This window comes from Schistocerca serialis, chromosome 5 (assembly GCF_023864345.2).
Source record: "Schistocerca serialis cubense isolate TAMUIC-IGC-003099 chromosome 5, iqSchSeri2.2, whole genome shotgun sequence".
Lineage (NCBI taxonomy): Eukaryota > Metazoa > Arthropoda > Insecta > Orthoptera > Acrididae > Schistocerca > Schistocerca serialis.
The window spans coordinates 576,248,709-576,270,320 of record NC_064642.1 but is presented as its reverse complement, the minus strand read 5'-3'; the positions used below and the strand labels follow the sequence as shown (position 1 = coordinate 576,270,320).

General features: G+C 42.6%; 1 protein-coding gene across 1 annotated transcript in view; it reads right to left on the bottom strand.

Annotated features, from left to right (window-relative positions):
• The window catches only part of LOC126482109 (carboxypeptidase B-like), a 72,757-nt gene that overhangs the window by 11,156 nt on the left and 39,989 nt on the right, over window positions 1–21,612 (bottom strand). Inside the window, exons 3-6 of the mRNA XM_050106085.1 lie at window positions 15,971–16,067; window positions 13,696–14,001; window positions 6,163–6,250; window positions 5,666–5,811 (exon numbers count right to left, since the gene is read on the bottom strand). Of these exons, the coding sequence (XP_049962042.1) occupies window positions 5,666–5,811; window positions 6,163–6,250; window positions 13,696–14,001; window positions 15,971–16,067 (637 nt within the window). The remainder of the gene's footprint in view (window positions 1–5,665; window positions 5,812–6,162; window positions 6,251–13,695; window positions 14,002–15,970; window positions 16,068–21,612) is intronic.

Genomic DNA, 21,612 nt, shown 5'->3' with positions numbered 1-21,612 from the left:
ATCAAGCATACCGATGGTTAGGGAAGTCGCCACAATCAATCCAGTAGAATCATGAAACTAAATTACCATACAATTGGTTTATTTGCCAGAAATGTCAATGTCAAGCCATATTATTTGTACTTTACAATAACATTTGCAACACTCAAGTAATGTTTGAACAGCAATATAAACCGTTAGAATACAAAGGTTTACATTTACATCGTAAATAAGATGTAGAATGAAATGCCTCGGATCTTAATTATAAAAACAAGCACATTTGATATTTGTTGATTATAGGGCCACCTACCACGATTGGGAAACAATGGTTTGAGTAAACAGTAGGAAAATTTCTACTGCTTGCCTGCATCTCGCCTGATCTCTCCCCATTTGAGAACGTTGCAGGGTCCTCCAACCCTCTCGGGATTTTAATGATCTAACGCGCCAGTTGGGTAGAATTTTGCCCGACGTCCCTCAGAAGGACACCCAACAACCCTGGGCCAAGCTGTGTAACTGCTTGTATAAGGGCCAGAACTTAACCAACGCGTTATTGTTTTGTTGAATTTGTGAAGCTCTTTATCTTGAATGAATCATCTACTTTATCTGAAAATATAATCATTTGTTTGTCACTACATTTACTTGCTATCTACCGATTTACGTCTTATTCGGATAACTCCTTCGTGGTGCGTCGACTGTTTTGTCTTAGAGTGTACGAGGGTTATCCATTAATTAACCTCCGATTGGCTATTAACAATAAAATGCTCGTTTTCTGATGGCGCTTGCGTGGTTGTAAATGGAGACTTTGAAAGTCAACTAATGTCTGTCAACTCTCTGCGTTCGTCAGTGTGCAAGCCTCAAGCGATTGTAATGGCGGTGTTATTGGGTCTCTCGCCATTTGCGACGTGCGTTCTGTTATTCGCTTCCTGCTCGGAGAAGGAGTCAACACCGCCAAGATTTATCGTCTATTGTAGCGTGTGTGTGGGGATGGTCCTATATATGACGGTGTTGTGAAGGAACGGTTCAGAAAATTCAAGGCTGGTCGCACAGAGTATATGCTGAAAGTGGCCGAGGACGACGTTCAAATGTGAATCATGAACGTGTACAAGATGTTCACGAAATTATGGGTGCGTTTATTATTTCCGATCTTTCTGATGATGAACTTTAGACTTCAAGGAAAACCCTCTATAAAATTTTCTCAGGGAGATTAGGTAACCATACGTTTTGTGTGCAGTGAGTACACAAATGTCTAATTGATGTTCCATAGAGTTAAAAGGACGTGTTCGGCCTTGACGCTCCTTCAGCGCTACCACGAAGGAAAAGAGGAATTTCGCAACAGAATCGTGTGGGGGAAAGCGGAGGGTGCAGTATTTCAGTCCTGACACTAAGTAATAGTCTAAAAAGTGGGTGCACAATCACTGTCCAATTAGCCCTAAAAATTCGAACAGATTGCAAAATGATGGTTACAGATTTCTTTGTGATCGCCAAGGACTTTTGACAACAGCTTTCATGAGAGTAGCACGTGAGAATATTGTGATATCACAGGTTCATTGTGAGATTCTTACGAAACTCGGTAGGTCAATTCAAAACAATCGGTGCAGGATGATTACAGAAGGAATCGTTCTCCTTCGTGGCAATCCGCAACCCTATGTTGCGAATCGAACAAAGGAAAAACTCGGGCTTTTTGTCTGGGAGACTTTTCAACACCGCTCTTATAGCTCGGACTTGGCACTAAGCGACCTTTATCTTTTCTTCAAGATGAAAGACGGGCTGACTTCTCAGCTCGACCAACAGTGATCTCAAGGACGCTGTCAACAATTGGCTAAAGCACCAGACGGAACCATTCGTTAATCAGAGCATAAGCTGGTTTCACGGTACGACAAATGTTTGAACAAACGAAAGTCAAAAAGAAGTTAAAATTAGTGTAAGCAGGGCTACGCGTGAAGCGTACAACCAATACGAAAGTAAAGCACTAGCTACTAACTTGACGGAAAATCATGAGAAGTTCTGTCTTAAAATCAGTAAACCGAACGAAGGGATCTGTCCAGTCACTCAACAACGACACTGAAACAAAGCGTCTTTTTTTCAAAATTGTTTCGGAGAGAAGATCACACTGTGTTCCCTCTTTAAATCGTCACGCAAACGGCAAAATGACAGCTACCGAAATAAGTGACCAAGGGAGAAAAAGTAACTGAAACCGCTCATCAGAGGAGAGGCCACAGGACCTGATTTTACGCAAAGTATGCGAAGGAACTTTCCCATTTTCTAGTAGCAATGTATCGGAGGTCTCTTGAGGAGCGAAGCGTTCTTAATGATTAGTAAAAAGCACAGTTCTCTCGCGTTTTCAGGAAACTCCGTCGAAGAGGCACTCAGAACTATACGCCTATATCTCTGACGTCCGACTGTTGTAGGATTTTTGAACATGTCTTATACTAGCGTGTCATGACATTTCTGGAGACCGTGAAGCTCCTCGAAGATAACAAGGGCCCTATGCATCCACAAGACACAGAAAGCAGCAGACACAGGCGCGTAGGTTCCTTGATTTCTAGGCGTTCGATACAGTTCTCCACTGTCACCTAACGAACAAAACACGAATGTACGGAATATCAGACCAACTATGTGATTGAACTGAATAATTGCTAGCAAACACAACACAGCACCTCATTCTGAATGGAGAAAAATCTTGAGACGTAAAAGTAACTTCGAGTGTGCCCCACGTGAATGTTATAGGACCGTTACATTCCAGAATATATCTAAATGATTTAGCAGATAATGTCGGAAGTTCCATTAGTCTTTTCGCGGATGATGCGGTTATGGACAGAGAACTTGAAACACTGGAAAATTGTAGCGAAATGCAGACTGTACTGCACAGAGACTCGACAAATGGTTCAAATGGCTCTGAGTACTCCGGGACTTAACTGCTGAGGTCATCAGTCCCCTAGAACTTAGAACTACTTAAACCTAACTACCCTAAGGACATAACAAACATCCATGCCCGTGGCAGGATTCGAACCTGCGACCCTAGCGGACGCGCGATTCCAGACTGTAGCGCCTAGAACCGCTCGGCCACCCTGGCCGGCAGAGGCTCGACACTTGATGCAGCATGAACAGATGTAACGTACTGTGAATATGTAGACAAAAGGCCCCTTTTTGAATGATTACAAAATTATGGAACACTCACTGCAAGCACTTATATCCATAACATATCTAGGAATATGGGTTTGGACCAATTTGAAGTGGAACAACCACATAAAATTAATTGTGAGTAAGGCGGAAGAATCTTCAGAAATTGCAGTCCATCAACAAAGGAAATAGCTCACGAAACAGTCGTTCAGCCTGTGCTTCAATATTAAACTTCCTGGCAGATTAAAACTGTGTGCGAGACTCGAACTCGGTGCCATTGCCTTTCGCGGGCAAGTACTCTACCAACTGAGCTACCCAAGCACGACTCACGCCCCGTCCTCACAGCTATAATTCCGCCAGTAGCACTTGCCCGCGAAAGGCAAAGGTCCAGAGTTCGAGTCTCGGTCCGGCACACAGTTTTAATCTGCCAGGAAGTTTTATATCACCGCACACTCCGCTGTAGAGTGAAAATTTCATTGTAGTACTTTAATATTGTTGATCATTATCCGTACCAAATGGGGCAGATAGGGAAAATAGAGAATATTCAAAGAAGCGGAGCACGTTTTGTTACAGATTCATTTAGCAAGCGCGAAGGCGCACAAAATGCTCAGCAAACTCCGGTGGCAGACGCTGCAACAGTCACTCTGCATCACGTTACGGTCCACTGTTAATGTTCTGAGAGTGTACATTCCTCGAAGACTCAACCAATATATTGCTCCTTACTACGTCTATCCCGCGAAAAGATCATTAAGGCAAAATTAGAGAGACGCGAGCCCACAGGAGGCTTACCAGTGTTCATGGTAACGGCTAGCAATGGTAAAAATTTTTGTTGTATTCTGCTTCCATCATTTTGCCTTAGTCTCAGGCAGTGGCATGAGCAGTTACGTAAACTACTCCACAGTACTTGTTGGCGGCTCGCACCCGCAATTACGCTGACGTAGGGACGCCACCACGGTATTGCTGAGTGAGGGACGCCAACTTCCTGCCACAAACCCGTCTATGGGAGAACTTGATGCCGTCACGTGAGGTACGCAAGAGTGTCGACGAGGTAGCGGCCACAACAGCGGGTCGCTCTCTTGCCTGCCAGCTTCCTTACTCACCAGTCCTTCCTATTGAGGGTGAAATGCTCTTCCCGAACCATGTGTGGTTCACTCAGCAGCCGTAGCCAGTTTCCGTGAATACTGTACCCCTTTGCTGCAGTTCTCGGGAATAACACCCATTTTTCTTTGAATTCTGGCATTTTCTTTGAATCCTAGCATTTTTTACGTGTAGGAAAACCCTCCCGGATGCCCACCTGAGCTCCTGATACTATCTTGACCATGTACACCAGCAGCCTCCCTACCCGCGAACCTTAGGCGATGGAATGGAAAAAGGGGGAAATGGCACTGATTCACAAAGTACACTCCGCCACCCACCGTAAGGTTGCTTGCGAAGTGTAGACCTAGACGCGAATGTGGAGAAGTAATGTTAACATCTAAGTACATCTACATCTACATCTACATACATACTCCGCAATCCACCATACGGTGCGTGGCGGAGGGTACCTCGTACCACAACTAGCATCTTCTCTCCCTGTTCCAGTCCCAAACAGAACGAGGGAAAAATGACTGCCTATATGCCTGTGTACGAGCTCTAATCTCTCTTATCTTATCTTTGTGGTCTTACCACGAAATGTAAGTTGGCGGCAGTAAAATTTTACTGCAGTCAGCCTCAAATGCTGGTTCTCTAAATTTCCTCAGTAGCCATTCACGAAAAGAACGCCTCCTTTCCTCCAGAGACTCCCACTCGAGTTCCTGAAGCATTTCCATAACACTCGCGTGATGATCAAACCTACCAGTAACAAATCTAGCAGCCCGCCTCTGAATTGCTTCTATGTCCTCCCTCAATCCGACCTGACAGGGATCCCAAACGCTCGAGCAGTACTCAAGAATAGGTCGTATTAGTGTTTTGTAAGTGGTCTCCTTTACAGATAAACCACATCTTCCCAAAATTCTACCAATGAACCGAAGACGACTATCCGCCTTCCCCACAACTGCCATTACATGCTTGTCCCACTTCATATCGCTCTGCAATGTTACGCCCAAATATTTAATCGACGTGACTGTGTCAAGCGCTACACTACTAATGGAGTATTCAAACATTACAGGATTCTTTTTCCTATTCATCTGCATTAATTTACATTTATCTATATTTAGAGTTAGCTGCCATTATTTACACCAATCACAAATCCTGTCCAAGTCATCTAGTATCCTCCTACAGTCACTCAACGACGACACCTTCCCGCACACCACAGCATCATCAGCAAACAGCCGCACATTGCTATCCACCCTATCGAAAAGATCATTTATGTAGATAGAAAACAACATTGGACCTACCACACTTCCCTGGGGCACTCCAGATGATACCCTCACCTCTGATGAACATTCACCATAGAGGACAACGTACTGGGTTCTATTACTTAAGTTTGGATGTAAAAATTTGTCAACTTCTTCCTTTTTCAATAATCGGAGGTTAATTTACTAATAGCCCTCGTACAGTATTGTTAGATAAGGGTCTTTTGGTCACTTACGGGGCCGTAGCTGTGGAACGAAAGGTAAAGCTGGATGCGGCTGCTGTCTGCCAGAACATGGTCCCTCAGGGCCCTGGTTTCAGACTCGGAAAACGCTTCAGGTCCGGCGTACGTCTCACTGCAGGGAAATGAACTGGCTCCAACCTCTGAAACACATGTGGAGGATGTCATGTGAAATTTCGCAACGTCGTTTGTGTCTTGAAAAGTTTATTGTGTGCATCCACAACAATTTCATGTAAACGTAGATCATAAACTGTCTGCAGATCTCGAAAAATAATCTAATGTAGCTATATGTCATGAAATAGCAGGAACGGAACGTCTAAAGTTAAAATGTAGGATAACAATGAGGCGAGTAACCGTTCATCTACAATATGTCTCCACAGTGAAGCACCGGAAACTCGGTTAGAGGACCCCTGATTTTTCAGCAGCTATGAAAGAAATTTAAGTGAGAACTATATAAAATAAGCCTAAAATTTTAAACATAATTCTCTTCTTACCCATCCAATGGAAATCGTAATTTCTGTTTCCGTCGACACCTACGCATAGAATCGACTCTGTAGATCGGGTCTTCCTCCACATCCGTTCCTGTAACATTCAGAGCAGTTACGGAGATATATTACAATGACGTATAAATGGCTCTGAGCACTATGAGACTTAACTTATGAGGTCATCAGTCCCCTAGAACTTAGAACTACTTAAACCTAACTAACCTAAGGACATCACAAACATCCATGCCCGTGGCAGGATTCGAATCTGAGACCGTAGCGGTCGCGCGGTTCCAGACTGTAGCGCCTAGAACCGCTCGGCCACTCCGGCCGGCACAAGGACGTATACCTTGAGAACCAAAATGATAAAAATATACAGAGAGGCTCTTTTTTTCACAATGCGCTCTGTTCTGTTCTCCAGTGTCTGAAACGTTTGGATGTGTCAACTAAATTCTTCATACAATATAATTATATAAAAAGAGATTTACGTTAGGTATTTGCGGAATTCCAGTATGAAGGTTCTACCTTTCTTACATGTTTACCGCAAACGGGGATACAATGTGTTTTAGGTATGTGAACTGCATCGTTTGCAGGACTGCATTCAGATTTCAAGCAAAATGGGTACCGAGTCACTAGCGCAATGCTTTCAAATGACAACAGCTTGTGTCAAAATGTGCAAGCGTTGGAACTACGGAATATGGATACAGTTCTGAATTAAATACAACAGTAATTCGAGAATTTGCTGGATGCTAAGAGGAATGAAATAAACTTAAAAAGAATGTTAAACTGTTGTTTGAGCGATCTTCCTTTACGTGAAGTATTTTTAGTGACTAAATAAAATCATTTTACTTGTTATCAAAGCGTCTTCATCTTTATTTTCAAAGCATTCTCACTGTGCAATTTATTATCTGCTACCCTTATGGAACATATTTTCCGTGTTAGTTAATTATCTGATTGAGATTTTAACTTGGGGAAGCGTAGTAAAGGAGTGAGAGACTGCTGCAGCAGAAGGTAAACAGTAGAGACGTGAAAACGTAGTTTTTAAGCAATTGTTTCACTTAGTTTTTGCGTCACGGTAGGTTTGTAGATGTTTAAGAACTTGGGGCACTGACGCTCTCCAATTTGTCAGATATTGTTAGTTTCTCTTACGACTTTCGCTATCAGTTATTACATCTGTGTTATGTCGGACCGTTCCCTAAGATGTAGCAGTCTATGGCACCTCCTCGAGCACAACTCTTCAAAATTTCATGTGTCGCCAGTCCGTGTTTGAGAATTTTCTGCCTCTCTGTAGGCCAATAATACTGCAGGTGTGTTTCAGTGCCACAACTTGGCATTCGTCTGTGATATGGCTGTTTGAGGCAAAAGAAGATAGTGGAAGGAGGGGGGTATAATTGGAAGTAAACATGCAGAGGAGAAAAAAAGGAGATAAATTTACTTTTTTCGTGTTATTCTGTATCTGTTTGTAAGATCGAAAATTAATAAGGGAAGGAAGGAGTTGTTGCAAGAGGAGTCTCATAAATGACATAGACCGTGAAGTTAGGATGAGGATGTTGCAATTTATTTCCATCTCTGTGTGTTGTTAAGTTCTGACGTTGTTCTTATCCTCGCCCCTTGCTTTGAACGCTGATTGTTGATTCCCATTCATTTCGTCTTTTCTGATAAATGATGCTTGATACCATGCTAACATTTTTATCGAATGCTACCTGTTTAATGATAGAGAGTTGTAATGAGCTACTCATTGAAATTAAAGGCAATTTTACACAGATTACCGATCTTCAGCAGCAGACAAGGGTCGTTACTAAGCTGCAATCATTACAGAATGAACATTCACTCTAGAATAATCACTTCCTTAACAGAGTTTTCGTTGTTTCTATTAGCAGTTAGTCAATTACCAGCTGAGAAACCCGTCATTGCCCCGGTATTTATTTATTCCAGTCTTCTATTAGTCCATCGTCTCCTTCCCCTTCACTCTGTATATCTCCTTCCTCCTCTCTTCGTACATTTTCTCCTTTCCCCTCTCTCTGTACACCTGCTCCTTTGCCCTCTTCTCCTCTCTCTCCTTCTCCTCTTGCCACTTTCTTTGTCCATGTCCTCTTGCCCCCCCCCCCCCCCCTCTCTGTCCTTCTCCTCCTGCCCCCTCTCTCTATCCATCTTCTTCTTCCCCTCTCTTTTTATCCACCTCATCTCCCTCCTATCTCCATCCTCCCCTCCCAGCTCCCTGTTCATCACCACTACCATCCCCTCTCTCTGTCCATCTTCACTATCCCCTCTCTCCGTCCACGTCCTTCCCTACGCCCTATCTCCTATTGCCCCCATCCCCCTCTGTGTCCATTTCCTCTTGCCCCTTCTCTATGTATCTCTGCAATGCATTGTAGTTCTTCTCATCTTCGTTGTACAATTATGTCACGGCTTGTGTTTCATTGCCCGTAATTACGATGTCGACGTCTTCTGTCTTCTTCTATCTGAGTAGCATTAAATCGACTTTCGTGTTCTCCAGGTGGCCTTTTGTTAGCTCGAATTGTAGCTTCATAGTCATGACAAACCATTCGGTCTAGTGCTGTTTTGAATATGTGCATCAGTAGACTGTATTAGTGTAAGGTCTTCTGTCCATCTAGAATTACTTCTCGTCTCAGTACATTGATATTTGTGCATCGTTGATCAATTTATGTTTCTTCATTTCCGATGAAATATACTTGTAAAATTTATTGTCTTCGTTGCGTAGTGGTAGTAATGATCCCATATTGTGACGTATTTGTCCTTGGATGGAAAAAAAAAACGTACTCGATTTCACTCTGTTAGTGTTGACCGAAGTGACAGAAATAAGTTGTTTGGAAAGAGGCGTAGTACGCTTTTGTATTTAGAAGAAAGTGCTTTGATTCTGGATGTTCCCCTCTCATTAATGTAAAAATTCCTGTGGAGGTGCTTCCGGTGGCAGTAGTCGAATTTTTCCAGTCATGCAACGGAATCCTGGTGTTTCTCTACTGAAGTTTTTCGCGTTGCAAAATTGGCTGACGCTATCCATTTTTACAATTACGACGTGTTTGTGTTTATCTTCTATCGTCGGGTCGTAGTGAAATGTTTCATTTGTTTGGTTGTACTGTTAACTTGTCCTCGTTTGCGCTTCTCCTAGGGTGATATTTTCATGGCTGGCTTGAGTTCGCAGTCTTCCATCATAAGATAGCCTCTCAATTATTGATCCTTCAATCCGTCTATTTCGTTGTTCTTCGGTTTCTCTGCTTCACACGGTGCTCATTGTCGTTCATTGGGTACTTAAACGTGCTTTGCGCTGTTCGTCTGCTTCGATAGCGATAACAAAGCAACCAAAGGCGTTTTACGATCTCTGTTTCAACTGGTACAGTTAAGTTACAATGGTACGCCACGATTTTCGACGCATCGGATATGGGCAAAGATATTGCGTTGCCGTGTTGCCCTCCAAGGTCGCCTGGGGTTTCGTTAAAGACTCTGCCTAAGCCCCTTCTGGTGCGACTTTAAGTGAATCGCGACTCAGCGTAGCGTCCGCACTGTATGCTCCCGACATGCTCACAAGGTTATGCCACGAGGATAACTATCTAGAACGAATATTTCACCCTGCAGCGGATTGGGCTCTGATATTAAACTTACTGCCAGATTAAAATTGTGTGCGGAACTGATAGTGGAACTCGCGACCTTTGCTTTTTGCAGCCAAGTACTCTATCGACGGGTTACCCAAGCACGTCACAGGATCCTCCTCACAGCTTTACTTCCACCAGCACCTCACTTGTCACTTTCCGAATTCCGCCGTTCTCCTGCGAAACTAGCCGGACTAGCACTCTTGGAAGAAAAGATATTTCGGAGCTATGGCTTAGCCACAGCGTGGAGAATGCTTCTAGAGTGAATTTTCACTCTGCAGCGGAGTGTGTGCTGATGTGAAAGGGCAATAAAAACTTTGACCTAAAGCGTATGTGGTATAGTCAATGCCCACACCGTGGCGCCTGCAGCTGCGTGGCCGCGGTCTTTACGTCATACAGCCTACGGCCGGCACGCCCCGCTTATGCGCAGCTCTGCACAGCTGTACAGCGCAGGCGCGGGCCTCACACACAGAGTGCTTCCGCACTGTCATGGCAACCTCGGCCGGGTCCTCCCGAGAGACAGTCACGTGAGGCCGCGCCGCCAATCATATCAGACACGACCAGCGGACTCGGTTACGGCGGTCATACTCCTCCGCCACTCGCCCTATATAGCGGCATACACCGCCACGCCTGGCAGGCTGGCTCGTGTTGGGCTACCTCTGGTACGTCGACGTCGCACCCAGGAATGACGCTACACTGTGCTACGACTGTTTGCCATACCAGACTTGGACTCTGGAGCCCAGTCGCTGCTCTTGATCAAGCACCAAGTTGTGTTAGTATTTTGGAGCTGATGGCAATAAACAGAATTTGGAGCTCACGCCAATCATTATTTGTTGTTAATCCAATTCCGGATACAACAGCGTAATTGTTAAAAGTTCCTCGAGATCGTGTGTGCATGCATGCAAAAGATACACTTTTGTAAAACTGGGTGGTTCTTCTGAAAATAAAAACTCTGTAAGCCTAACTTAATCATAACTTAAAATTTACTCCGAGTTTCTTTTATTCATGTAGAAGATACAGCCTTGCAAAATCGGATAAGTCTTTTTGAAACAGTGTTTATTTATATGGCCTCTGATTACTAGTGTGCTGGGTTCCTTACGCCCTATACACGTTGGCAGGTAGAAAGTCCAGCGCCTGCACAACCACAGAGGGAGGTGCCCCTTGCCTCGCAGATCCACGGTCTGGTCGATGCGAAATTTACTGTTAATAAGAAGCTTGCCTACCCAGTACTCACTTTCAAGGCGTAGCAGGCCTAACGACATCCCAGTCACGTGAAATGGCAACAGCGCCATTCGTTGTGGCGACATCTCTCTGTCCTATGCAACAGCTATCTCTAATGCAATTGCTTGTGTGCGCTGTCTCAAACAGGGTGTGCATTAGTTAGGGGGGGGGGGGGATATGCAGTATTTTAATATTTTGGAAGATGAATGGCGATTCGCAAGTAGCCATGAAAAGCTCCATTTTCGCAGCTGTTAAAAACCTGTGTAATACCGACTTTTAAATCATTTTCTTGAAAGAAAAATATGTGAATACACTATATTTTTTGCTTTCCCTGAGATCTAGGGGAGAGGCGCCAGCCGCCCTTGCCCCTGGGTATAGGTGCTCTTGGTGTACACCGAAGGAGTCCCTGATTTTAAACTTAAGCATCTCGAAAAATAAGATCTATAGACGAGTACAACAAAACATATGTTTATTGTGAAAGCTGTAAAAATTTCATGCAGAAGTTTCGAAAAGCTGCTAACGGATGCCGCTGTACACAGTGCAGGACTTACAGTATCAGCATGCACAATTCAACTCGTCCTCAGCAGGCAGGCTTTGGAATCAGATCACAGTCTTTTCGAAACGTCCACCAGTCGCAGTACGGAGGAGGCAAAAACGAACGATGAAATTTGCCACTTCATCCCATAGTGTGTCAATGCAAACGGACTCAGATGCCAAACAGATCGCTGATTCAAGGTTAGCCGTGTGGCGACGAACTGATCCAAAATTCTAGCGTTACGTTCACTCGTCATTGCTTCTCGGTTGAAAAAGGGCCAATAATGCCTGCTGCATACCGCAGCCAAAACAGTAACTTTGGAAGAAAGCAGTGGTATCTCTACACACAAATGGGAATTTTCGGAACCCCAAAGCCGTCAAAATTTTGTTTATTCACGACTCCATTCATGTGGAAGTGCAGTTGACCTGTGAACCAGTTGCAGCCAACATCATATCCTTCTTTATCAAATCATTGTGAGAATCTGGTTCGTAAAGTCATTTACCTGTCACATAACTCATACAGGTACGGCCTTGTGGCTTTGGATTTTGAATGGAAATATAAGTAAGCTCTGTCTGAATATATAATCCATGCGGGAACGCTTCAAGCCAGACTGTGCGGAAATTGTCTTTGATTTTGCAGAATAATTCAAGAAACCACGGCGACATTTTCAGGAGTAACTGCAGTTTGTCTGGGGCCAATATTGCCCGCTAGATCATCAGCCACGCTGCGTGTCCGTTGGAATATGGCGAAGAGATTGCGAATGTTTTTCTTTTGGAACAGTAACTTGTGTTTGAAAACTGCGTTTGTAGTCGTATGACTGTGTTCCAACCTGTGGTATTCCATTACCATAAAAAGACGTTGTTGGATGGAATACATGATTTCAATCTCTTCGTTTGGTAGGCTAATCTCCTTCCGCGGTTCAACGGTGGATCTGATCCCTCTGAGCTGCCGGGCGATATTTGTAGGCACGGCGTATTGTGAGTACACCGACATCTATTGGCAATGTACAACATTTTCACAGCCTTCACAATAAACGTACCGTTTGTTGCACTCGTACGTCGATCTTACTCTTCGAGGTATTTCATTTTGGAATCAGGGACTCCTTCGCTGGATGCCTTGTACAACACCAATACTAAGGTCAGAAATGCTATAGTCCAGGGGCGGGCAAACGTTGCACGCGGCTCATGAGCGCACAGCGCTGCACGTGTGCTGCTCGAGTGCAATCGTCCACTGGGGCAGTGGCGACAGCCGGCAGGTTGCGGCAGTGTGGTGCCAGGCTAAGCTGCGGACGTTGATACCAAGCGACCACTACGTAGTGAACGTTGTATTTCAAGAACCGGAAAGTGCAGAGTGAAACAAGGAAACGGAGAAGTGGAAATTTGCTATCTTTTAAAAAGTAATGGGAGAATCATATTTTCTTTGTGCAAAAACGTGAAAATTCGAAATGTTTAGTATGTGTCAGTATTCTCGCTGGTCAGTGGAAGTTTAGTATTGAAGGCCATTATAACAAATTTCACAAGGACGAGTACAGTTTATTGTCGGATTCTGAGCGGATGGGGAAATTGACTGAGCTTCAGAAGAGCGATCTGACGATACTAAATGAATCTGTCGTAGTTGCTGTGGTCACGAGAGATCTGCAACTTTATTTCGTCATGTCTCTCATCTAACTGATTTAACATTTTATGGAGCACTGTTTTCAATTTTTCAGGACGACAACAATAATAGCCCAGCAGTACGTGCAAGTTACAAGATTGCGCTTAATATAGCGAGAGCTGGAAAACCATTTGCTGAATTACTAAGTCTCGGTTAAGAGCAGATATCAGTGATGAAAATTTAAGTAACTGTTTGCGTTTGCCTGTACGTAGAAATTTTGTTCCACTCCACCTACGATAATTAAATAAAACGTATCGTAGGTAATAGGTACTCTTTCAAACCACGATATCTTTCACGCACTCCTACTAACCTTATTCCTTCATTCAATAAAGCAAGATAGGAAACAAAACGCATTGCAGAGGAAGGAGCGGACAGAAGGTATGGTGGGGAGGGGAGATAAGCGGGTGGCCAGCTTGCCCCTGTGTGCACGCAGAACGCCTGTTAACTGCACGCGTGCAAGTGCACCGCACACGTGCAGGATTCCTGCCCGCCCCTGCTATAGTCAAAAGTAACAAGTGTTAACATTACCGATGTGAACGTGTACTCGTAACCATCAGGGTTGATCACGGGTATGATGTGCCAGTCGACGCTGGCTGTGAGCGCGCTCTCGGTTGCATTCTCAACCAGCTGGTTGATGACGTAGAGGGCGGCAGCTGGAGCGATCCACTCTCTGGCGTGGATGCCTGCGTCGATTACGATTACTGGACGGGTGCCGTCCCCACCCGATGAAATCTTGATCATGTCTATGGGCCGACCCTCGAAGCTCTGCCCAATGGTCTCCACGGACACCAGGCTGGGGTAGCTTGAAGCCAGGTCTGACAGGTACTGCCGAATCTGTAAACCAGAGGTACAGCGTAGACATAACTCATTGCTCTAGGCAATTTATTAATTTAATGAATACACCTTGTAAACTCCATAGCAGTATCTACCCCTAAGGTTCATTAAAATTTAAACATATGACTGTTTGAGTAACAGGAGGACTCACATCTATAGATCGCATCTCTTCTTAACAATTTCTGTATGCGCCAAACAAATGCAATCACAGTTTGGTTTCCAATCAACATTATACAGTATTAGCAAGCACTCTCTACCCTATTTTGCGATATTACGATTAGAGCTGCATTCTTTGAACTTTTTCGATGTCCTCCGTCAATCCTGTGTGATACGAATCCCACACCTCATAGCAATACTCCAGAAAAGGGAGGACAAACATAGTGACAGCAATTTCTTCAGTAGATCTGTTGCATTTTCTAAGTGTACTGCCAGTAAATTATAGTCTTTGATTTGCTTTTACCACGATATTATCTATGTGATATTTCCAATTTAAGTCATTCGTAACAGTAATCCCTAAGTATTTAGTTGAATTTATAGCCTTTAGATTTGTGTGATTTATCGTGTAACCGAAATTTAGCGGACTCCTTTCGTTATTCATGTAGATGACTTCACATTATTCATTATTTAGAGTGAACTATATTAGAGAATGGTAGCAACTTCTGAGTAGTTCTTACATGGCCCTTATCAGAAAGAGTGTTGGAAATATCTGCATGGTATTCCATTCCAAAAACACTTAACATGGTTCGAGAGATAGCCAATGCATACACAATTTACGCAGTCCCTATACTACAAAACAAAAAATAAATTGTCTATTAATTACCACTTTTTTAATGGAGAGGGTGTACGCATGTAGAGTTCGAGGAATATGAAAACATACCGTATCTATAATCCGTTAAGGCTGATTTTACTCAATTGTGACTTGTCTAGTGTTTAAAAGAAATTAAAAACGGCATATACAACACAGATATAGTGAAATTTAGAAGATAATTTGACAAAACGAGACGTAGAGATTTCGAAATTTTAGCCGAGAAGCTATAGGTTTATTCAGGATACCTTTGTTGTACCTATTCATAGTTTCATAGACAACGGAAAAAGTGTCTTCGAAATCGTAAACATGAAGCCATAAGTAACGATATTTTGTGATCTCCTGCAAACGGAACAATAAAAACTGATCTGTCATTTTATTTTTAATAATTGGACTAGGTTTGAACAGCGGATTTGGGATTTACATTACTTTTACTGCTGTCCCTCCCGTCTAGGCTCTATTTTGAGCTGTATATTCTCTTTGCAACATTACGTACTGGTCAACGAAGGTGGAGTCGCCTTGGTATATCCATATCAGAATTGTTCATCCAGAATGCTCGTGAAAATTGGATGTCTCCTTTAAGTCATCGATCACGTATGGTTTTTCCTTCCACACCATTTAAATAGCATTATCTGCAAATTATTGAAGACACTCTTAGCAATCTATAACAGGATGAGTTTTATATCTGAGGTGTTTGAACAGAATTTTTGCTGTCGGATACGTCCCTATGTGAACGACGTAATCAATGTCCACTTCATTATTAATATGTTTTAAATATGGGAACCCTTCCACCGCCTGGTAAAAATATATTTTTCGCAGCTGAATGTTATTGAGATTTTTTATTCATTAATAAATACAAGTTTTTTTATCTTATTCCACTTTAAAAGGACATTAACAAATTATTTCGTTTTATAGCTTTACATTTTTCTCCCAAAGTTCTTCAGATAGGGGTGTCTTAAACTAAATGAATGCTTCGTTCTCCATAGAGGCTGAAGCTAGTAACTCAGTAGCGTTATATGCGCTATCAGATCGCTTAGCAACATACTGTCGACTTTTTAGAACTTTCTGTATTTACGCTAAACCCTCTGAGAATCGCGTCAATTGCAATTATCAATTTAGGGTCACGGCATTTGTGTAGTTATTTAAATCGTGGGAGATACACACCTCGTCGTACGTTTGGTACTCCGTAAACGATATGCGGGACTCGGGACGTCGAGGCAGTGCCTTGTGCTGCGTCGAATTCCGCTCCTTCTGGAACACCCTGAAAACCATTCACATCATCATTACAGCACACACACTTGACTGGGACGAAACTTTACACTGCTCACACCACCATCATCATCAGTCATTTGACATTCACTGATGGATAAAGACTTTGGAAAGAGTTTTCCATACATTACGGGCATCAAAATAATATAGGTTGTATACCGTCTTTGGCGACTTTAATGCAATATCTTATTTAAACCACGTGCGTTTCACTTTATGTCAATGCATTTCCAGTATCCGGATGTTTGTTTCCTTCTACACATTAAGAATGAAGCAGGAAACAAAATACCTAACCACTGAAGACGTTTGAAATAAAGTGAAATGCATACAGTAGCAAAGGATCGCCTGTGACCTACACTGAAGCGCAAAAGAAACAGGTATGGGTATGCGTATTCAAATACAGAGATATGTAAACATGCAGAATACAGTGCTGCGGTCGGCAACGCCTGTATAAAACCACAAGTGTCTGCCGCAGTTGTTACTTCGGTAACTGCTGCTACAGTGGCGGGTTATCAAGATGTAAGTGAATTTGAAGGTGGCGTTATAGTCGGCGCACGATCGACGCGACACAGCATGTCCGAGATAGCGATGAAGTAGAGATTTCCCGTACGGCCATTCCACGAGTGTACCGTGGGTATCATGAATCCGCTAAAACATCAAATGTTCGACATCACTGCGGCCGGAAAGAGAATCGTTCAAAGTGACAGAAGTACAAACCTTCCGACTCAGATTGCTGCAGATTTCAATGCTGGGCCATCAACAAGTGTCAGCGTACGAACCATTCAACGAAACATCATCGATATGGGCTTTTGGAGCCGAAGGTCCGCTCGTGTACCCTTGATGACTTCACAACACTAAGCTTTACGCCTCTCGTGGGCCCATCAACAAAGACATTGCGCTGTTGATGACTGGAAACATTTTGCCCGGTCGGACGAGTCTCGTTTCAAATTGTATCCGGTGGATGGACGTGTTCAGGTATGGAGACAACCTCATGAATCCATGGACCCTGCATGTCAGCAGGCAGCTGTTCAGTATGGTGGAGGCTCTGTAATGGTGTGGAACGTGTCGGACGAGTCTCGTTTCAAATTGTATCCAGTGGATGGATGTGTTCGGGTATGGAGACAACCTCATGAATCCATGGACCCTGCATGTCAGCAGGCGGCTGTTCAGTATGGTGGAGGCTCTGTAATGGTGTGGAAAGTGTGCAGTTGGAGTGATATTGGACCCCTGATATGTCTACGTACGACTCTGAGAGGTGACACGTACGTAAGCATCCTGCCTGATCACCTGCATTCATTCGTGTCCATTGTGCATTCCGACGGACTTGGTGAATTCCAGCGGGATAATGTGACATCTCACACGTTTATAATTGCTACAGAGTGGCTCCAGGAACACTCTTCTGAGTTTAAACAATTCTGGTGGCCACTAGAATCCCCAGACATGAACAATATTGAGCATATCTGGAATGCCATGCAACGTGCTCTTCAGAAGAGATATCCTCCCCCTAGTACTCTTGCGAATTTGTGGACAGCCGTGCAGGATTCATGGTGTCTGTTCCCTCCAGCACTACTTCAGACATTAATCGAGTCCACGGCATGTTGTGTTGCGGCTCTTCTGCGTGACCGCGGGGGCCATACACAATATTAGGCAGGTGTACCAATTTCTTTGGCTCTTCAGTGTATATTACTTGTATAACTGCGACTGAGGAAAACAAGCCTAAAAACAAAAACAACATATACGCGCATCCATGTTCTCAGTGCATGTTTTATGAAGTAAACTACTCATCCGTCATCTCCGTCGTTTAAGTCCTTCTCTCCAGCACCTACCGTCGATACGCTTGATTCGCTCACTTCCATTTTATTTTAGTTAATCATCCAGTCTTTTATCCTGACACATTTGTTTAAGAATTTAAATAATTTCCAAGATACATCTCTCAACTACTCGCTGAGGAGCGTTTTGGTTATGAACAGTTTTTATATTGAGATTCCATTTCTTACTTCCAAAGCCATTTTATGCTTTCCTTGACAGTCACATAGAAACCTTAGTTTTGAAAACCATTATTAATTTATCAGTTTTTGTTTCTCTTAAAAAAAAATTTTGTTTTTCCCCACTTGCAGTCGAAAATACGATGGAATGCTGAGAAGAAATGCCTCAGATTTTTTATATGAAAATTCTTAAGGCCTAGGTAAAACAAACGTTATTAATAATCTACATCTTTCTTGTTCACGACTGCATATTTATTCCTCAACATAGTCACCCTGGCGACGAACACATTTCTGCCAATAAGAGAACAGTTTGTTGATACCATTGCTGTAGAATGTCTGACTTCGTTCCCGGAGCCACAACCTTACCTTTCCTTGCACCGCTTCATCACTGTCAAAGTGAAGTCGCCGAAGGCTTTCTTTAAGTTTTGAAAAACATGAAAATCGGATGGGGCCAAGTCGGGACTGTGTGGAGGATGATCGACGACAGTGGACCCAAGGCGTCGTATTGTTGCAGATGTCGCTGCGCACGTCTATGGTCGGCATTGTCATGCTGAAGGAGAGGCGAACTCTTCAAATCGAAACTCGACTACAGGACGCTGTCTCTCACTCACCGGCATAGTAACTTTGCACATTGTCGTATTACACGCAACACTTCGGAGCCCTCTAGCGACAAAGAACTGCAAATACGTAGACACGAAGAATAAACATGTAGAATGTTAATGTTGTTTGTTTTATTTAAAAAGTTGCAAGAGTTTTCACACAAAAAATAAGAGGCATTAATTTTCAGCACGCCCTCGTATATACTAGAACAAATACTTTTGCATATTGTTCCACGTAGCCTAACTGTTGTAGTTTGCCAAAAGCCCAAATCTTCTACTTAACAGATACCTCGTTGAATTTGAGATTTTCTTTTATTTTGCTTTTACCATAACTGCAACATCTTTGGCTGTTCTACATGAGTACCTTAGTTTAAGTATACAGGATACTTTTCCGGCTCAATATTACGTAAAAATCAACGCCTATTTTTTTCAGGCACTGTTTATAATGTATAGGTCTTACAGATTTTTTGTTGGTATCAGGCAATGGAGCACACTTTCTAAACAAATTAAAAGTATTTTGAATATTTTTGAAACTGCTTAGGGTTATTAAAAAAATTACAAAGAAATTGATGCAATTTTTTTCCAAAATACTTCCTCAAATTGAGGTACCATTTAATCCAATGCCAATGTTATACATTTGAAGGAGATCAAACTTTAACCAGATATGCATGACATGATGGTTGAGATACTAGACCTATTTACTTCCACCTATTATGTATATAAAAATATCACATCTTACATTTTAATTTTTATAATTTTTTCCTAGTGAAAATGTTATTTTTTCTATAATTTAGTTGATTCTGCAATAAAGCTTAGGTCTACTACATATACATACATGGACTATATACATACATGGACTACTGCAAGTTACAGAAAAAATTAGAGCGATGCTTTATAAACCTTAGGAAATATTTGTACCTGAATTCTGAGTAGTACAACTTGCAGGAAATTGCAAATGAAGATATGAGTCCAATTAAACTGTGCCTCAGCTGAAGCAAGTCTTCATCCTGCTGCATTTCTTCATCTTCAGGCTTCCTCTTGGCACTTCTTTTGGCGCTTACTCCTTCTATGGTAACCTGAAGAGCGAATCTTACAGCTTCAAGCATCCTTTGTCTTTCACACGCAAGCAATTGATCTTCCGTATTAGAGCCACATTTTATGCCTAACTTTCTCAGGTCTTCCAACCTTCCTATCACTCCAGCACTGAAACATATGACTCCATCTAGTACACCATCTTTTAATGTATTTAGTCCTACAAAAACGTTCTTGGGTAATCTTTCCCATATGCAATGGTTGAAACTTTCGTATGTATTCTGAGTGACTACATGAAGACATTTACTAAGCAAAACAGGGTCACTCAGGTGTCTGAAAATTGGTTTTATTTCATTCACAACAGGCTCAAGAAGAGAATTCTTACGATGGTGTATTTGATCACTTTCTATTGCTTTTTGGTGACTACACCAAGAATCTGCCCCTTTAGGCCAAAGTCCCTGAACAGGGTGGTAATTTGTGGCCAACTTAGGAAAATAGGTGGCCCATACAGCTTTTCCCATTGCTGTAACATCATTCAGAGATGCAGTACGTCTAATGGCCAGTCCACAACAACTCTGAAGAAGATCTGTTTATTTTTCTGTCAATCCGCCTAGGCCACACAGAAATTTTCCATCAGATAGCACCTTTCCTTTCCCTTCGTAGCTTCCTCAATCTAGCAGCCATCCTCTTTTGCACATGTCCACAACACTCCAGTTTTGTTACCAAGATATCACCTTAAACACTAAACTCATTAATTTTATTGAAAGCTTTGGAGTCGCCATCGCCTAGGTACTTCGTATATCTAGCGATCTCTGAAATATTTTGAGAGCTCCCTCACTCTCCATAACTCCACTGTAACCGTCATAATTCTTAAAACACTGCTGTTCAATGTGTCCTTCACTGTTACCATGGTAGGTGTGGCAGTACTTAGATAAGCACTCAACACCAACTCCAGAGAAGTAGCACTTACAACACCATTCCAGGAACGATCTCCTTGACGTTGCAATGTCCCATGAAGTGCAACAGCAATGTCTCTGGTTCCACTAATGTTTACAGTTTCTTCTACTGCACGTTTCATAGATGTTTTAGACACAACCGTCAACGCACTTAAAAGTATTTTTATGTACTTGCTGAACCTATTAGGAGGAGGAGGAAGGTCCATCAAACCACAAAACGTTTGAGCAGCCTTTTCTCCTTTTTCATTGCACGCTTTACGTACACTAACTTCAAATGAAATATGCACACTGTTCAAAGTCATTTTCTTATTGCAGGATCTAAACAGAACAACTAATTTTGACGCTAAACCCTTCCTGCTACTTTGCTCAGTTATTTCCAGACAGCCTACACCATCACATTGTTTACATATCGCCACTTCCTTTATCAAAGAAGATAAGATACCAACATCAACAACAACAAATCCAGTACAAACGGCGTCATTGTTAACACAAAAATTTGAATCACCAGGAGGCGTGCCATGAGGGAGTTTCTTCCCTGAAGAAATGATACATAGGTTGCTTTCAACAGTGTGGCTTGTTTCGTTTGTGAACTGGTTACCACGGAATTTCCTTTTTTATATTTCTTGATGCGTGGCATAGTTCGTATTTATCGTACACTAAAATATATGTACTTCCACAACTATCTGTAGCACTTGCGCAACAAACATTCAGTAACACGTGAACAAACTGCTTCAGCGAAACAAAAGTAATTACTAGCAAAGATAATCATTTACAGACACTAGAAACCTGCACTGTTACCAATATATACAATGTATCGTATGTGTAGTCGCTGTAAACAGAAAGTTCACAGTGCTTTTCGAAATAATACTGGTTTATGTAACAGAAATGAAGGGGGTGTGGCAACATACATGAGCGTAACTTTAAAATTTGGTATATGTAGGTCATTTTTCATTTGAAACCCTATAATG